Genomic DNA, 14,913 nt, shown 5'->3' on the forward strand with positions numbered 1-14,913 from the left:
CCCAGGCCCTGAATTCAAGCCTTAGTACTGGCAAAAACTAAAACTAAAACAAAGAGTAAGTAAAGCCCTAGTGTCAAATTCCCTGTGGTCTGAGCCTCAAGTTCAATACCTGTTGTACTTCAGGACCTCAAAGTAAGACTGACAGGAAGAGGGTACAGGAGGAAGTGACAGGGGTAACTGGGTCAGATGGGTAGGCTGATATAACTCATGGCATTATGAGCATCAGCAAGGGATTTGCTGTGTACAGAGCACCGTGAGGACCCAGTTCAAAGCCACAGGTGCCCTGGATCTCAGACATATCTCCACAGAATTTAATGTGTCATGACAGAATTAGAAGTGCTTTTTCCTTTCTCAGTGGGATACAAAGTGACGGTGCCTTTCGCCATCATTCATGGTGTGTTAGCAATGACCCGACATGGCAGTGGACAGGTAGAGGAAGGAGCACTTGCAGAGCAGTGAAATTGTGTCAGGAGGTTTCACAGTGTGCCAGGGAGGAGGGGAGCTGCTGCAGAGGCGCCTGACCTGGCAGTGTGTTCAAGAGCCCGGGGATCTGCGCGGGCCGCAGGCCGTCTGCCGTCTTGGAAGTGGCAATGGGGGAGGTCTGGTTCAAACTTTTTTTCTGAGCCTGAGGAACACAGAAGCAAGATGGGAAACATTTGTGTCATTAGAAATTAGAATCGATTACTTGCAATGACAACCAAGCCTCTCAATGCCTATGTGGCATTGCTTTCAGGTTAGATCACAAAACAAACTAAAATGTTAAAAACATGACTCTTTGGCTGCATTGGGAGAATTTGGCTAAGTACATCTCCCTAAAATCTCCAGGCACACAGAATCTCTTAGCATCATTTGGTAGAGATGCTGGTTAGCAGACTGTTCTTGCTCTTGGAACTGGTTTGTGGTAACTAGAATTCAGTCTGTGTCCCGGTACAATCATGAGTCTGACCATGGCACAGTGTATCTCCAGGTTGTGCTATGTCAACTTCAGTTGGCAATAATCAGGAAATGTAAAATTCAATTTAATATTAGCCTGAGAAAAATTATAATAATTAACACAATGATATAGTTGTTGTGTGCTTCTTTTCTACAAACGAGAAAGCTCAACTGGATGATGTTTAAGAACAAACTTTCTCTTGGCTTTAAAAAAATCTGATCTGCCAGGCACCAGTCAGTGGCTCTCGCCTGTAATCCTAGCTACTCAGGAGATTGAGATCTGAGGATTGAGGTGCAAAGCCAGCCCAGGCAGGAAACTCCATGAAACTCTTATCTCCAGTAAATCACTAGAAAACCGGAAGTGGCACTGTGGCTCAAGCGGTAGAGTGCTCGCCTTGAGTTGAAGAGCTGAGGGATATCGCCCAAGCCCAGAGTTCAAGCCTCACAACCAACCCTCCCCACCCCAAAATCTGATTGATCGATCTATCTATCTATCTGTCTGTGTTGTGGTGTTGGGATCAAACTTAGGGCTCTGGCAGACTAGTAAATGCTCTATTATTGAGCTATATCTTCAGTCCTACATGCTTATATTTTATCTGCAAATCCTTTAATTAATTAATTAATTTTGTTTTTTGTTGGTCATGGGGCTTGAACTCTGGGCTTGGGTGCTGTCCCTCAGCTCTTCAGCTCAAGGCTAACACTCTACCACTCGAGCCACAACTCCACTTCCAGTTTTCTGGTGGTTTATTGTAGATAAGTCTCATGGACTTTCCTGTCTTGGCTGGCTGTAAACCACGATCCTCAGATCACAGCCTTCTGAGTAGCCAGAATCCCAGGCGTGAGCTAAAATTAATTTATTTTATTGTTATGATAGAGGTGATGTACAGAGGGATTAAAATGACATGAGTCAGGAAATGAATACATTTCCTTTTGTACTAGTGTATTCTGTTCCCTCGCTCTCTCCCAGTCCCTCCCTCCCGTCTCCATCCACAAGTTGTATAGTTCACTTTCATCCATGACCAGTGAGCTCCACAGCTGCACTTTTTTATCCTTTCCCTCCATTTCTGGTCCCTCTCCCCACCCTCCCATAGATATACACATGACCATACTCTAGATAAAGTAGAGAAGACAGAATCATCAGAAGCTAAAATCTAAAAAAAAAAAAAAAAAAAAATCTTTTGTTTCTCTATCTTGAAGTTTGTATCAGAAGGATATCTTATATATACAATATATGTATATAATATATATATAATATATATATTATATATTGTTGTTGGTTGAGGGGCCTGATCTCTTGGCCTGGGCGCTGTCCCTCAGCTCTTCAACTCAAGGCTCTACTACTTAAGCCATAGTACCATTTCCTGCTTTTATTGCTTATGTGGTGCTGAAGAACCGAACCCAGTGCCTCATGCATGCAAGGCAAGCACTTTACCACCGAGCCACCTTCCCAGCCCCTATCATATTTCATTTTTTGTCGGTTGTGGGGCCTGAACTCTGGGTCTGGGCGCTGTCCCTCAGCTCTTCAGCTCAATGCTAGCACTCTACCACTTAAGCCACAGCACCACTTCCGGCTTTCTGATGGTTTATTGGAGATAAAGAGTCTCACAGATTTTGCTGCCTGGGCTGGCTTTGAACCGCAATCCCCAGATCTCAGCCTCCTGAGTTGCTAGGATTACAGGCATGAGCCACCAGCACCTGGCTTCAGGCCCTATTTTCTATAACTATTAAAAGGTACTTAAGCATTAAGCTTTTGTGTTTCTCAGTACTAAGAATATCCTCTTTTAGTCTTACTGTATCTGGAATCCTAAATAATTTGTCATATTCCAGTGCATTTGGCGAGGGGGGGGGGTGTTCGTTGTGGGTCTTGAACTCTGTCTGGGCCTGGGTGCTAACCCTCAGCAATTCAGCTTAAGGCTACCGCTCTACCACTTTGAACCACAGTACCATTTCTAGTGGGTTTAGAGGCATGAGCCACTGGCTCCCAGCTACCAGTGCATTTTATTTATTTTATTTTATTTTTTGTCAGTTGTGGGGCTTGAACTCTGGGCCTAGGTGCTCTTCAGCTTAAGGCTAGCACTCTACCACTTGAGGCACAGCACCACTTCCAGCCTTTTCTGTTTATTTGGTGCTCAGGAATCGAAGCCAGGGCCTCATGCATGCAAGACAAATACTCTACCACTGAGCCACCTTCCCAGCCCTCCCAGTGTATTTTAGATCTAACTTCCACATATCAGAGAGAACATGCGCCATTTGTCTCTGAGCTTGGCTTACCTCACTTAACAAAACTTGTTCTAGTTTCATCCTGCATATATATATATATATATATATATATATATATAATTTTTATATATATTATATATATATATATATAATTTTTTTTTGTTGGTCATGAGGCTTGAACTCAGGGCCTGAGAGCTGTCCTTGAGCTTTTCTGCCCAAGGCTAGTGCTCTACCATTTGGAGCCACAGTGCGTTTTCCGGTTTTCTGGTTGTATTTGGAGAGAAGAGTCTCACAGGCCAGACACTGGCTCACGCCTGTAATCTTAGCTACTCAGGAAGCTGAAATTTGAGGATTGCAGTTCAAAGCCAACCCAGGCAGGAAAGTCCTTGTGAGACTCTTATCTCCAATTAACTACTCAAAATAAAACAAACAACAACAAAAATAAAATAAAAACCAGAAGTGAGCTGTGGCTCCAAGTGGTAGAGAGCTATTCTTGAGCAAAAAAAAAGAGCTCAGAGACAGCACACAGTGGGCTGTTCAAGCCCCAGGCCCAGGATTTACCAAAAAAAAAAAAAAAGTCTCATGGGCTTTTCTGCCTGCCCTGGCTTTGAACTATGATCCTTGTATCTCAGCCTCCTGAGTAGCTGGAATTATAGGTATGAGCCACCAGCACCCAGCTTGTTTTTTTGTTTTGTTTTTATGGCAGTGTCTTGCTATAAAACCCAACCTGGCCTATCACAATCTTTCTGTGTTTGCCTCCCAAGTACTGGAATTTCGTGTGTGTGTGTGTGTGTGTGTGTGTGTGTGTGTGTGTGTGTGTGTGTGTGTGTGTGTGTGTGTGTGTGTGTGTGTGTGTGTGTGTGTGTGTGTGTGTGTGTGTGTGTGTGTGTGTGTGTGTGTGTGTGTGTGTGTGTGTGTGTGTGTGTGTGTGTGTGTGTTTCAGGGCCTCATGTTACTGGGCTTTGAACTTCATGTTCTGGCTGGCTGGTTTAGTACCAATTGAGCCCATGCTTCACTTTCTCAGCTTTTTGCTAGCCGACTGGAAATAAGAGTCTCTTGGATTTGTCTGCCTAGGTTGGCTTCAAACCATGATCCTCACACATCCTTGTAGCTACCATTCTGCAGGCACCTCTGCTTCTGGGACGCCTGTGTGTCCTTTCCCTCTTCCGGTCTCTCCTCGGTGGCCGCGGTGCGGCCATCTCTCCCACAGGCATTGGCCTCCCACGCGCGGCCGGGCCTCCCCTCGTGGAGTTTTCAGCAGGGCTAGACTCCGTAGCCTTTCCTTCCCCTCCCTTGTGCATGCCTTCCTCTTTTGTGTCCATCTCTAAGTGTGGAGGACCTCTGGGTCCCCGTCGATGTTTCAGGAGGGTCAGTGCGGTGGAAGTCTGCTGGTAGTGGAGACGGGAGGCGGGTTAATCACCGCGCAGCTGTTCCAGCAGGCTCATTAGGAGACAGGCGGCTGGAGCAGCCCGGCGCTTTCCACCCTGGCTGCACTTTAGAATCACTCAGGGAGCTTTTGCAAAATGCTGTACACCTCACACCCTTTCTCCGGGCTATTTAAGGAAGAATTTATGAGAGCGAGCTTCAAGCATCCATATTTTTGAAAAGCTCCCTAGATTATTCCACGACAACAGCCGAGCATCTCATGTTTGAGAGGAGAAAACCAGGCTGAGAGCCGAGGCCCGGGCCAAGGCGGCAGAACGCGGGCTGCTGAGCTGGACCGCGACTTGGCTCTGCCTCTCTCTCTCTCTCTCTCTTTTTGCCAGTCCTGTGGCTTGAACTCAGGGCCTAGGCACTGTCCCTGAGCTTCTTTTGCTCAAGTATAGCACTCTACCACTTGAGCCACAGCGCCACTTCTGCCCTTTTCTGTGTATATGGTACTGAGGAATCGAACCCAGGGCTTCATGCAGGCTAGGCAAGCACTCTACCACTAAGCTACCTTCCCAGCCCCGTCCTGAATTTTCTTGAAGGTACAGGGAGCTGGAATAGTATACAGTGACTAAGGATAACAGAGGCCATCCTCTGCCAGACATCCTCTTATTCATTATGCTCTCCATCATTTCTTTTCCTTTTTTTTTTTTTTTTGGCCAGTCCTGGGCCTTGAACTCAAGGCCTGGGCATTGTCCCTGAGCTTCTTCATTTGCTCAAGGCTAGCACTCTACCACTTGAGCCAGCACCACTTCCAGCCTTTTGTATTTACATGGTGCTGAGGAATCAAACCCAGGGCTTCATGCATACAAGGCAAGCTCTCTACCACTGAGCCACAGTCCCAGCCCTCCTTTTTTTTTTTTTTTCACAGGTCATGGGGCTTGAATTCAGGGCCTGGGCACTATTCTTGTCCCTGAGCTTTTTTGCTCAAGGATATAGCTCTACCGTTTTGAGCCACAGCTTTACTTCTGGTTTTTGTTTATTAGGAGATAAAATAGGAGATAAGTGTTTTACAGACTTTGCAGCCTGGACTGGCTCTGGACTGGGATCCTGAGATCTCAGTCTCCTGAGTAGCTTGGATTACAGGTGTAAGCCACCAGTGCCAGGCCTCTCCAGCCATTTTACTAAAGGTGTAAGCTGTTTGTTTAGTAAATATTTTACACTTACACACATCTTTCATTGAAAATTATTTTGTAGGCTTTTCCTTAAATTTAAAATTATTTTTGAAAACCTCTTAAATGACTCTATAATCACTCATCTTGTGAATGAATCATCCCTCTATTATTAGACTTTTGTGATCTGTGGGAAATATTCATGGACAACAGTAATGGCTCACTAGGTCAAAAGAACTTGAAAAGACAAAATTGGCAAGGATTCTGGGAAGGAATTCTAAAATGAGACACAAGCAGAAACAAACAGATTACTTTTTTTTTATACTTGAAATGAATAATAGCATAACCATGCCCAAGGAGGAAATAGAACCCAAATAACTTCTGAACATAGTATTTTAGCCATAAACCCTTGGGTAAAGACAGCAGCACACAGTAAACCAACAATGAGGAAGTCTGTTTTCAACAGAAGTGGAATTAGCAATTCTAAACTACTTTCTGCCAGCACTGGTGGCTCACACCTATAATTCTAGCTACACAGGAAGCCGATGTATCAGGATCAGCCCAGACAGAAAAGGCCATGAGACATTTATCTCTAATTAACTAGCAAAAACCCAGAAGTGGAGGTGTAGACTTCCAGCCTGGAGCTGAAGACACTATAGCAAAAGCATGAGACCCTGAGTTCAAGCTCTATTACCAACATGAATGAAGCAGAAGAAGACGTCCGGGCGCCGGTGACTCACGCCTGTAACCCTAGTTACTCAGGAGGCTGAGATCTGAGGATCGCGGTTCAAAGCCAACCCGGGCAGGAAAGTCCGTGAAACTCTTATCTCCAATAAAACCACAGAAAACTGGAAGTGGCGCTGTAGCTCAAGTGGTAGAGCGCTAGTCTTGAGCTGAAGAGCTGAGGGACAGCACCCAGGCCCAGAGTTAAAAATAAATAAAGAGGAGGAAGAGGAGGAGGAAGAGGAGGAAGAAATAATCAAGCAGAGAAATGAGCAAGGCTTGGGTCAATCTACTGGTCAGGGCTTATGAACTTGTAGCTTAAAACATTGTTAAATATATAAATATCTGTAGATATTAGGTATATTCAAATACATTTATTTCCCAGTGAGACCCCCAGCAGCAATGAACCATATAATGCTCAGTTCTTGGCATAGGTGTGTGTATACATATATACATATATGTTGCATGTGTATGTTACTAAGGATTGAGCTCAGGACCCCATAGATGCTAGGCAGTGCTCTACCACCGAGCACCATATCTTGGTTGATAAATATTCTTCCCTGTTAGAAGGAATGTCTTCTCTAAAAAAAAAAAAAGAAAGAAAAAAAAAAAGAAATTGCCTGGGCACTGGTGCATCACACACATAATCCTAGCTAGTCAGGAGGCTGAGATCTGAGGATCACGGTTAAAAGCCAGCTCGGGCAGTAAAGTTCACAAGACTCATATCTCCAATTAACCACCAGAACACTGGAAGTGGCATGGCTCAAGTGGTAGAGTGCTCACCTTGAACTGAAGAACTCAGGGACAGCACCCAAGCCCAGAGTTCAAGACCCATGATCAACCCCCCCCCAAAAAACAAAAAAACTAACAAAAGAAAGAAAGATAGAAAGACAGAAAGAAAGAAAGAAAGAAAGAAAGAAAGAAAGAAAGAAAGAAAGAAAGAAAGAAAGAAAGAAAGGCAGACAGACAGACAAAAAGAAAACTGATTCCAGAGCGGGGGCAGAGAAATGAAAAGATGAACATAGACTATCTTATTTTATCAGAAATTAAAGAGAGTGCTGAGGACTCATGCTTGTAATCCTAGCTGCTTGGGAGGCTAAGATCTGAGGATGGTGGTTTCAAAGCCAGAGCAGGCAGGAAAGTCTGTGAAACTCATCTCCAATAAACCACCAGAAAACTAGAAGTAGAGCTGTGATTCAAAGTGGTAGAGTGCTAGCCTTGAGCAAAAGAGTTCAGAGACAGCACCCAGGCCCTAAGTTCTAGTCCCATGATTGACAGAAAAAAGGAAGGAAAGAGGGCAGGAAAGATGGAAGGAAGGAATGAAATTAGAAGGAAGAAAGAAATAAGCAAACAAAGAAAAGAAAGAAGTTAGAAAGTACTCAGATCATAGCAGGCACATGGCAGAAGAATTAGCAACTGCCTGGCACTGGTGCTCACACCTGTAATCCCAGCTACTTGGAAGGGTGTGTGACCCAGAGGATCACAGTTCAGTGCCACCTCAGGCAGAAAACTGTTTGAAATTCCATCTCTAAATTAATGAGCAAAAAACCAGAGTGGAGATGTGGCATAAGTGGTAGAGTGCCAGCTGTGAACAAGAAAACCTAGCTAGAGCTTAAGGCTCTGAGCTGTAACCTTGCTACTAGAATAACACCACCAAAGGCCCAGCGACCGATTTGGAGAAGTGCCTGCTGGCCCAATGTGGGCTGACTGGAGAAGTGAACCAGATGACCATGGAGAGTCGGCACTGATGTAAGCAAAATGTAGAGGGCAGAGAAGGAAGTCTTCCTCGGAGTAGAATGCCTGCAGTTAGGGGCTGGGAAGGTGGCTCAGTGGTAGAGCGCTTGCCTTGCATGCATGAGGCCCTGGGTTCAATTCCTCAGCACCACATAAACAGAAAAAGGCGGAAGTGGTGCTGTGGCTCAAGTGATAGAGCTCTAGCCTTGAGCTGAAGAGCTGAAGGACAGCGTTCAGGCCCAGAGTTCAAGCCCACAACTGACAAAAAAGAAAAAAAAAAAAAAAAAAAGAATGCCGGCAGTTACTTCAGTGACCACCGGCCCAATGTAAACAGGCGCATGCAGGTGTGAAACAGCTGGCTTATCAACAGTCTCAACTATGTGCCCAGAAGATGCATAGTAACCACAAAAGCTGGGGGAAATAGCGGAGACCTGGAAGATACCACCTGGAATAGTGTGGCGTTCACACACGTGGCTGATAGTCCCTCGTCTGTCCTGTATTTACTCGGGAGACCCACACCCAGGGGCACACAGAGCAGCTGCCTGGCAAGCCTGTGGCCTTGATGGTCTCTTTTTTTTTTTTTGTCGGCCATGGGCTTGAACTCTGGGCCTGGGCACTGTCCCTCAGCTCTTCAGCTCAAGGCTAGTGCTCTACCACTTGAGCTACAGCGCCACTTCCGGTTTTCTGGTGGTTTATTGGAGGTAGGAGTCTCACGGTCTTTCCTGCCCGGGCTGGCTTTGAACCGGATCCTCATATCTCAGCCTCCTGAGTAGCTAGGATTACAGGCGTGAGCCACCAGCGCCCGGCCCTTGATGGTCTCTTGAGGTAGAGTCCACACTGCCCAACCCTGGAGAGATGCCTGTCCCTGTGGTTCCTCTCTCCCCACCGGCCATGCCCCCCAAATGACTCCGCACCAAAGCAGTGCACTTGGCTGACTCTGGACCGAAAGCATGGAAAACTGTGAGCCAAAATAAGGCTTTTCCCCCTTCCAGGTTTTGTCACAGCAGTAACAATCACAGTAAAGATAAACTATTGACATAATCGTGTAATCTTCCGTCTTAAATGTCTAAAGCACATCTCACTAAGTCAGCACGTGGATGAATACTGACTCCTACTGAGGTGCTTGCTATTTTCCAGAGACTATGCTCAGTAGTTTTGCGGGGGGGGGGGGGGAGATAGGGGGAGGGAGGGTAATTAGTGTGTTTACCCCCCCCCAGTAGCCTCACTTCATGGATGAGGTAACTGCTCCCTGACATAAAGCTTAGATTCAGAGCAACAGTTTGGCTCCAAAGTCTCTACTCTAAGCCACAGTGCGCTGCTGGGGAAGCTAGTTTAATTAAGAAGAAGGGGCTGGGAAGGTGGTCAGTGGCGCCTGCCTAGCATGCATGCCACCCTGGCCTTGATTCCTCAGTACCCCATACACAGAAAAAGCTGGAAGTAGTGCAGTGGCTCAAGTGGTAGAGTGCTAGCCTTAAGCAAAAGAAACTCAGGGACAGGGGCTGCGAAGTTGGCTCAGTGGTAGAGTGCTTACCTCACATGCATGTGGCTCTGGGTTCGATTCCTCAGCAACACATAAGCAGGAAAAAAAGCCAGGAGTGACGCCATGGTTCAAGTGGTAGGGCGCTAGCCTAGAGCTGAGGAGCTGAGGGACAGCGCCCAGGCCCAGAGTTAAAGCCCCACGACTGACCAAACAACAACAACAACCAAAAAGCAGCAGCTCAGGGACAGTGCCCAGGCCCTAAGTTCAAGCCTCAGGACTGGCAGAAAATTAAAAAAAACAAAAAAAACAAAAAAAACTCTTAAGCAGAAAATTGTAAAGTTAACACATTGGGAGCCTGAGATTAAAACCAGATAAAAAACCTCATGTTCAGGTAAACAGTGTCTACCCCGCGAGGACACTTCTCTGCGCATGCGTTACCTGGCAGAAGAACTGCTGCTGGGTCCCCGCTGCGGGTGTCGTGCTGAAGGTGCTGGGGGAGCTGGAGGCGGAGGCTGGAAGACGGTGGGTTGCAGCGACGGGCGCAGGAGTCCTGTTTGGCTGGGGGACCTGATCTCCTGTGAAATTTGATCCCGATGTCCCAGATGGAACTGCAGACCCCAGACTAGGATGGGCAGTGCTGGCTGAGCTGACAGCAGGAAACCGAGGAGGCCCCGACATGTTTGTCACCGAGGGCATGGTGGTAAAGCCGGGTCTCCCTTGGGAGACGCTGCTCTGCCCAGGTGACAGGTGCAGTACGGTGGGCGATGCCTGCTGCAAGGGCATCTGTCCGATCTGAGGAGAGGCGTGATTGACGATCACTGGACTTCCGGAGGTGGTGAACGTCTGCCCAGACACTAACTGGACGGCGGTATTCTGGTTGTTAAGCATCTGTCCAGAATACGGTTGGTTGGTCCTGAGCATGTTGGAGGAGTTTCTGTTCAACATGACATGCTCTGAGGCCGCCTGGCCGGAAATGAGCTGAGATGGCTGAGTCTGAAGAAGTTGCCCATTGATGGTCTGCACGTGGTGTACCGAGTTGGAGCTGACGGAAAGGCTTGTCGGTATGAGGAATTGGCTTTGGGGTGCGTGAGGCTGGCCCATGGGGGAATGGATGACAATGCTGCCCCCCGCGTTGCTCACGGCCTGCGAGGTGACCGGCTTTCTCGGGTTCTGTTGGTTTACAATGTTCACAGACATGTGTGGGCCCACGACGGAGCCCTGCGGCGAGCTGGCGGAGGCAAAAGAGATCCCTTGTTGGACATGGTGCTGCTGAATTCCCAAATTGTTCACATTGTACGTGTTCTGCTGACCCATCTGGATAGGCTTTGGCTGGATATTAATTGGGACTTTATTTGAATTTGGTGCGAGTCCTCTCTGTATGATGATGTTATGCACAGGTAAGGATGTCTGAAAATTTGTGCTGTTAAAGGGAACGGTGACAGGCTGTGCTACCGGGCTGGAATTGGAGTTCCCGAACAGTGAGCTCCCGTTAGGAGTCTGTCTATGAACCAGAAGCCCTCCACTCACATTCGACGGGCCCTGCTGCCCGCTGCCCTTCAGGATGATCTGTGAGCCATCGAGGTTGTTAATTGTCATCATGGAAGGTTGATTACCAAATGACCCGATTAACTGTATTTGACCAGAACCACTAATCTGACTGCTGTTAGGCAAATGCTGGCTGGGAACACTGATTCCCACGTGTTGCATGAAGCCATGTTGCACACCCACTGTATTGCTTGCGAACGATGCTCCCACAGGCACGTGAGTCACCCCGATGGGGTGCAGCGTCTGACCTGAGTAATTCGAAACGTTAGAAGCCTGAGTGAAGGATGCTGATGAGGAAGGATGAAGCTGAGCTTGTGCAAACTGCTGGCTCGAACCTATACTGGCGTCCAGATACGCCTCTTCTGCCAGCGTCTGCTCGGTGATATTCGCCTCCTGCAAGGATTTCTGAAGAATGTCGAAAGGTTGGTCCTCACTGAGATCAGGAAGAGGAGAAGACTCAAGTTCATCTTCAAGAAACTGAAGGCTGCTGGAAAGCGGAAGTCCATCACTGGGCCCTTCTCCAAGCTGGGTGCTTACACCCTTGAGGGTTGCCTTAGGATCAGCATTCTAGAAAAGAAAGCAGTGCGTTACATCGCAGATCCGACCTTTGGAAAAAATTCCATCTCACTTGGCTTTTAAGGCATAGCTCCTCCCAACTGCTATTTTATTTCCTTAGTAGTGATAAATAACATTCTTCATTACTCTGGTGGATTGTTGGACAGAGAATAGATAAAAACATCACCAGGCGCTGGTGGCTCACACCTGTAATCCTAGCTACTCCAGAGTCTGAGACCTGAGGATGCGTTTCAAAGCCAGCCCGAGCAGAAAAGTCCCCCACTGGGGCTGGGAAGGTGGCTCAGTGGTAGAGCGCCTGCCTTGCATGCATGAGGCCCTGGGTTTGATTCCTCAGCACCATATAAGCAAAAAAGAAAAAAGCAAGAAGTGGCACTGTGGCTCAAGTGGTAGAGCGCTAGCCTTGAGCTGAAGAGCTGAGGGACAGCGCTCAGGCCCAGAGTTCAGGCCCCATGACCGGACCCAAAAAAAAAAAAAGAAAAAAAGAAAAGTCCCCCACTGAGACTCTTCATCTCCAATTAACCACTGAAAAACCAGAAGTGGAGCTATGGTCCAAAGTAGCAGAGTGCTACCTTTGAGCAAGAGAGCTCAGGGACAGTGCCCAGGCCCTGAGTACAAGCCCCGTGACTGAAAAAACAAAATCAAAAAAACATTAAAGACTAAGGCCTACTTGGAAGTCAGTTTCATGGTTTCGAGATCCTGGCACACATTTTTACTTTTATCTTTTTGGTGCTAGCTGGGGATTGAACCTAAGGACTTCACACACACTAAGCTGCTCTATCACTAAGCTATATTGTCATCCCTCTTAGGGCATTTATTAGTTTTATGATCACTTATAGGAACTAGGACTCTAACCCAGGGCTTTGCACATGTTAGACAAGCATTCCACCGCTGAGCTATATTCGAGCAGGCCTATTTTTGAAGCTTGCTCCCAATTTCAAGCCTTCCAGGGGACCTTCCCTGGAGGCAGCTCTATCTAGTCCTCAGAACAGCATATGCCTGCAAGAGTTACTGGAGTGCTGCTTGCCGCTTTGCTAGAGGTCCAGAATGGATCTATCCCCCAACTCCCCAACAAGACCATGCCGCCGAAAGTAAGGTTCTCACAGAAAATGAGTTCCTGTTCACATACTGAAGTGTTTAAACACTTAAGGGACTGGGAATGTGGCTTAGTGGTAGAGTGCTTGCCTAGCATGCATTAAGCCCTAGGCTCGCTTCCTCAGTACCACAGAAAAAGCCAGAAGTGGCACTGTGGCTCAAGTGGTAGAGTGCTAGCCTTAAACAAAAGAAGCTCAGGGGCAGTGCCCAGGCCCTGAGTTCAAGCCCCAGGACTGGCAAAAAACAAACACAGACACACAGACACACACACAACAAAAAGACCAACAAAAAACACAAGTATTTAACAAACAAAACACTTTACAGGCAGACACTGGTGGTTCATACCTGAAATACTAGCTATTCAGGAGCCTGAGATTTGAGGATTGCTGTTTGAAGCAATCGACTCATTTCCAATTAAGCACCAAAAAGTTGGAAGTGGAGCTGTGGCTCAAGTGATAGAACACAAGCCTTGAATGAAAAAGCTAAGAGTCAGATTGAGCCCGGTCCCTAAGTTCAAGCTCCAGTACCAGCAGAAAGAGACCGAATCAAAGTAAAAAAGTTAAAAATAGAGCTGGGTGCCGGGCGCTGGTGGCTCACGCTTGTAATCCTAGCTACTCAGAAGGCTGAGATCTGAGGATCGTGGTTCAAAGCCAGCCCAGGCAGGAGAGACCGTGAGACTCCTATCTCCAATAAACCACCAGAAAACCGGAAGTGGTGCTGTAGCTCAAGTGGTAGAGCGCTCGCCTTGAGCTGAAGAGCTGAGGGACAGCGCCCAGGCCCAGAGTTCAAGCCCCATGACCGGCCAAAAAAAAAAAAAATAGAGTTGGGTGTGCACAATTTATTTAGTTAGTTACTTTAGTGCTGTTCCTAGGGCTTGAACTCGGGGTCTTTTTCAGCTCAAGGCTAGCACTCTATCACTTAAGCTACAACTTCTGGCCTTTTAGAACTTACTATGTAGCCCTGGTTAATCTTGAACTCACAATCTTCCTGCCTCAGCCTCCTGAGCATTGGAATTACAAGCAGACATCATCAGACCTTGTTAATACCCATGATTTTTAGATCCTCTGAAATATTTCCTCTATACTTGGCATGGGCACGATGAAATAAATGTTTAAATTTCATACATATGGAAAAACTAGAATGGAAGAGGAAGTTGGTAAGGAAACATCATTAGTGCTGAGGGACAGGTTAAATATTTACTTTCTGCACTTCATGGAATCACCTGCCATTATTACTCATTCAAGACGAGGATCAGAAATGTGTCTTGGGCTGGGATTGGTGGTGGAGGATGTAGGAGGCTGACTAGCACCAATGGATGGATGGATGGATGGATGGATGGATGGATGGATGGATGGATGGATGGACGGACAGACAGATAGACATACAAATAACAAAGGGATGAATGTTCCGCATTGTGACTGAAGCTACTCTAGCAGGCAGAGGTATGGTGTTGTGTGTGTGTGTGTGTGCATGCACGCATGTGCACAGGTGGAATGTTGGGAAGGTGGCAAGGCTTCCTGCATGTCAGGCAGAGTGAACTCGTATGCTGTGATCTGACAATACACACATCCAAATACTTGAAAGAACTGTGCTGAATCTCATTCCATTCCACAGACAAAGCACATGAGGCCTTGATGATGACGATGAGTTAACATTTGTTAACAGCACTGATTTGTGATTTCCATGGATTAGAAAACCAATCTTAAGCATGCTTTGAGGCAGTTCTATTATTTCCTAGTTGCATAGTAAGGAAACAACATCACAGCCATATAGCTGGAACACGGTGAAGTAGGGACTGAAATGTGGGTGTCTGACTCTAGACTACCATACAGTGCACAGTGATCAGACTGAAAAGATTAAAGATGAAGGAAACATAAAGCTTAATCATAGCAATCTTCTTTTTTTGGGGGGAAGGTGGAGTTCACATTGGAGCCTTGTGCCTTGTGTTTGCTGGAAGGCACTCTCCACTGAGCCATGCCTCTAGTCCAGTTTTGAGAAAAGCTTTTGTTTTTGTCTAAGCCATAGTCCTCCTACTTTATACTTCCCACCAACACTTGTCACCACCGCCAG

At 46.8% G+C, this 14,913-nt stretch overlaps 1 protein-coding gene across 4 annotated transcripts in view; it reads right to left on the reverse strand.

The window, feature by feature from the left end:
* Bicral (BICRA like chromatin remodeling complex associated protein) overlaps window positions 1-14,913 on the reverse strand; it is a 61,877-nt gene that overhangs the window by 12,981 nt on the left and 33,983 nt on the right. For all 4 annotated transcript variants that reach the window (XM_070023725.1, XM_070023724.1, XM_070023726.1 and 1 more), the window contains exons 5-6: window positions 10,069-11,742; window positions 523-625 (exon numbers count right to left, since the gene is read on the reverse strand). In XM_070023725.1, the coding sequence (XP_069879826.1) occupies window positions 523-625; window positions 10,069-11,742 (1,777 nt within the window). The remainder of the gene's footprint in view (window positions 1-522; window positions 626-10,068; window positions 11,743-14,913) is intronic.

This window comes from Dipodomys merriami, unplaced genomic scaffold (assembly GCF_024711535.1).
Source record: "Dipodomys merriami isolate MVZ:Mamm:240054 unplaced genomic scaffold, mDipMer1.0.p SCAF_16, whole genome shotgun sequence".
Classification (NCBI taxonomy): Eukaryota; Metazoa; Chordata; class Mammalia; order Rodentia; family Heteromyidae; genus Dipodomys; species Dipodomys merriami.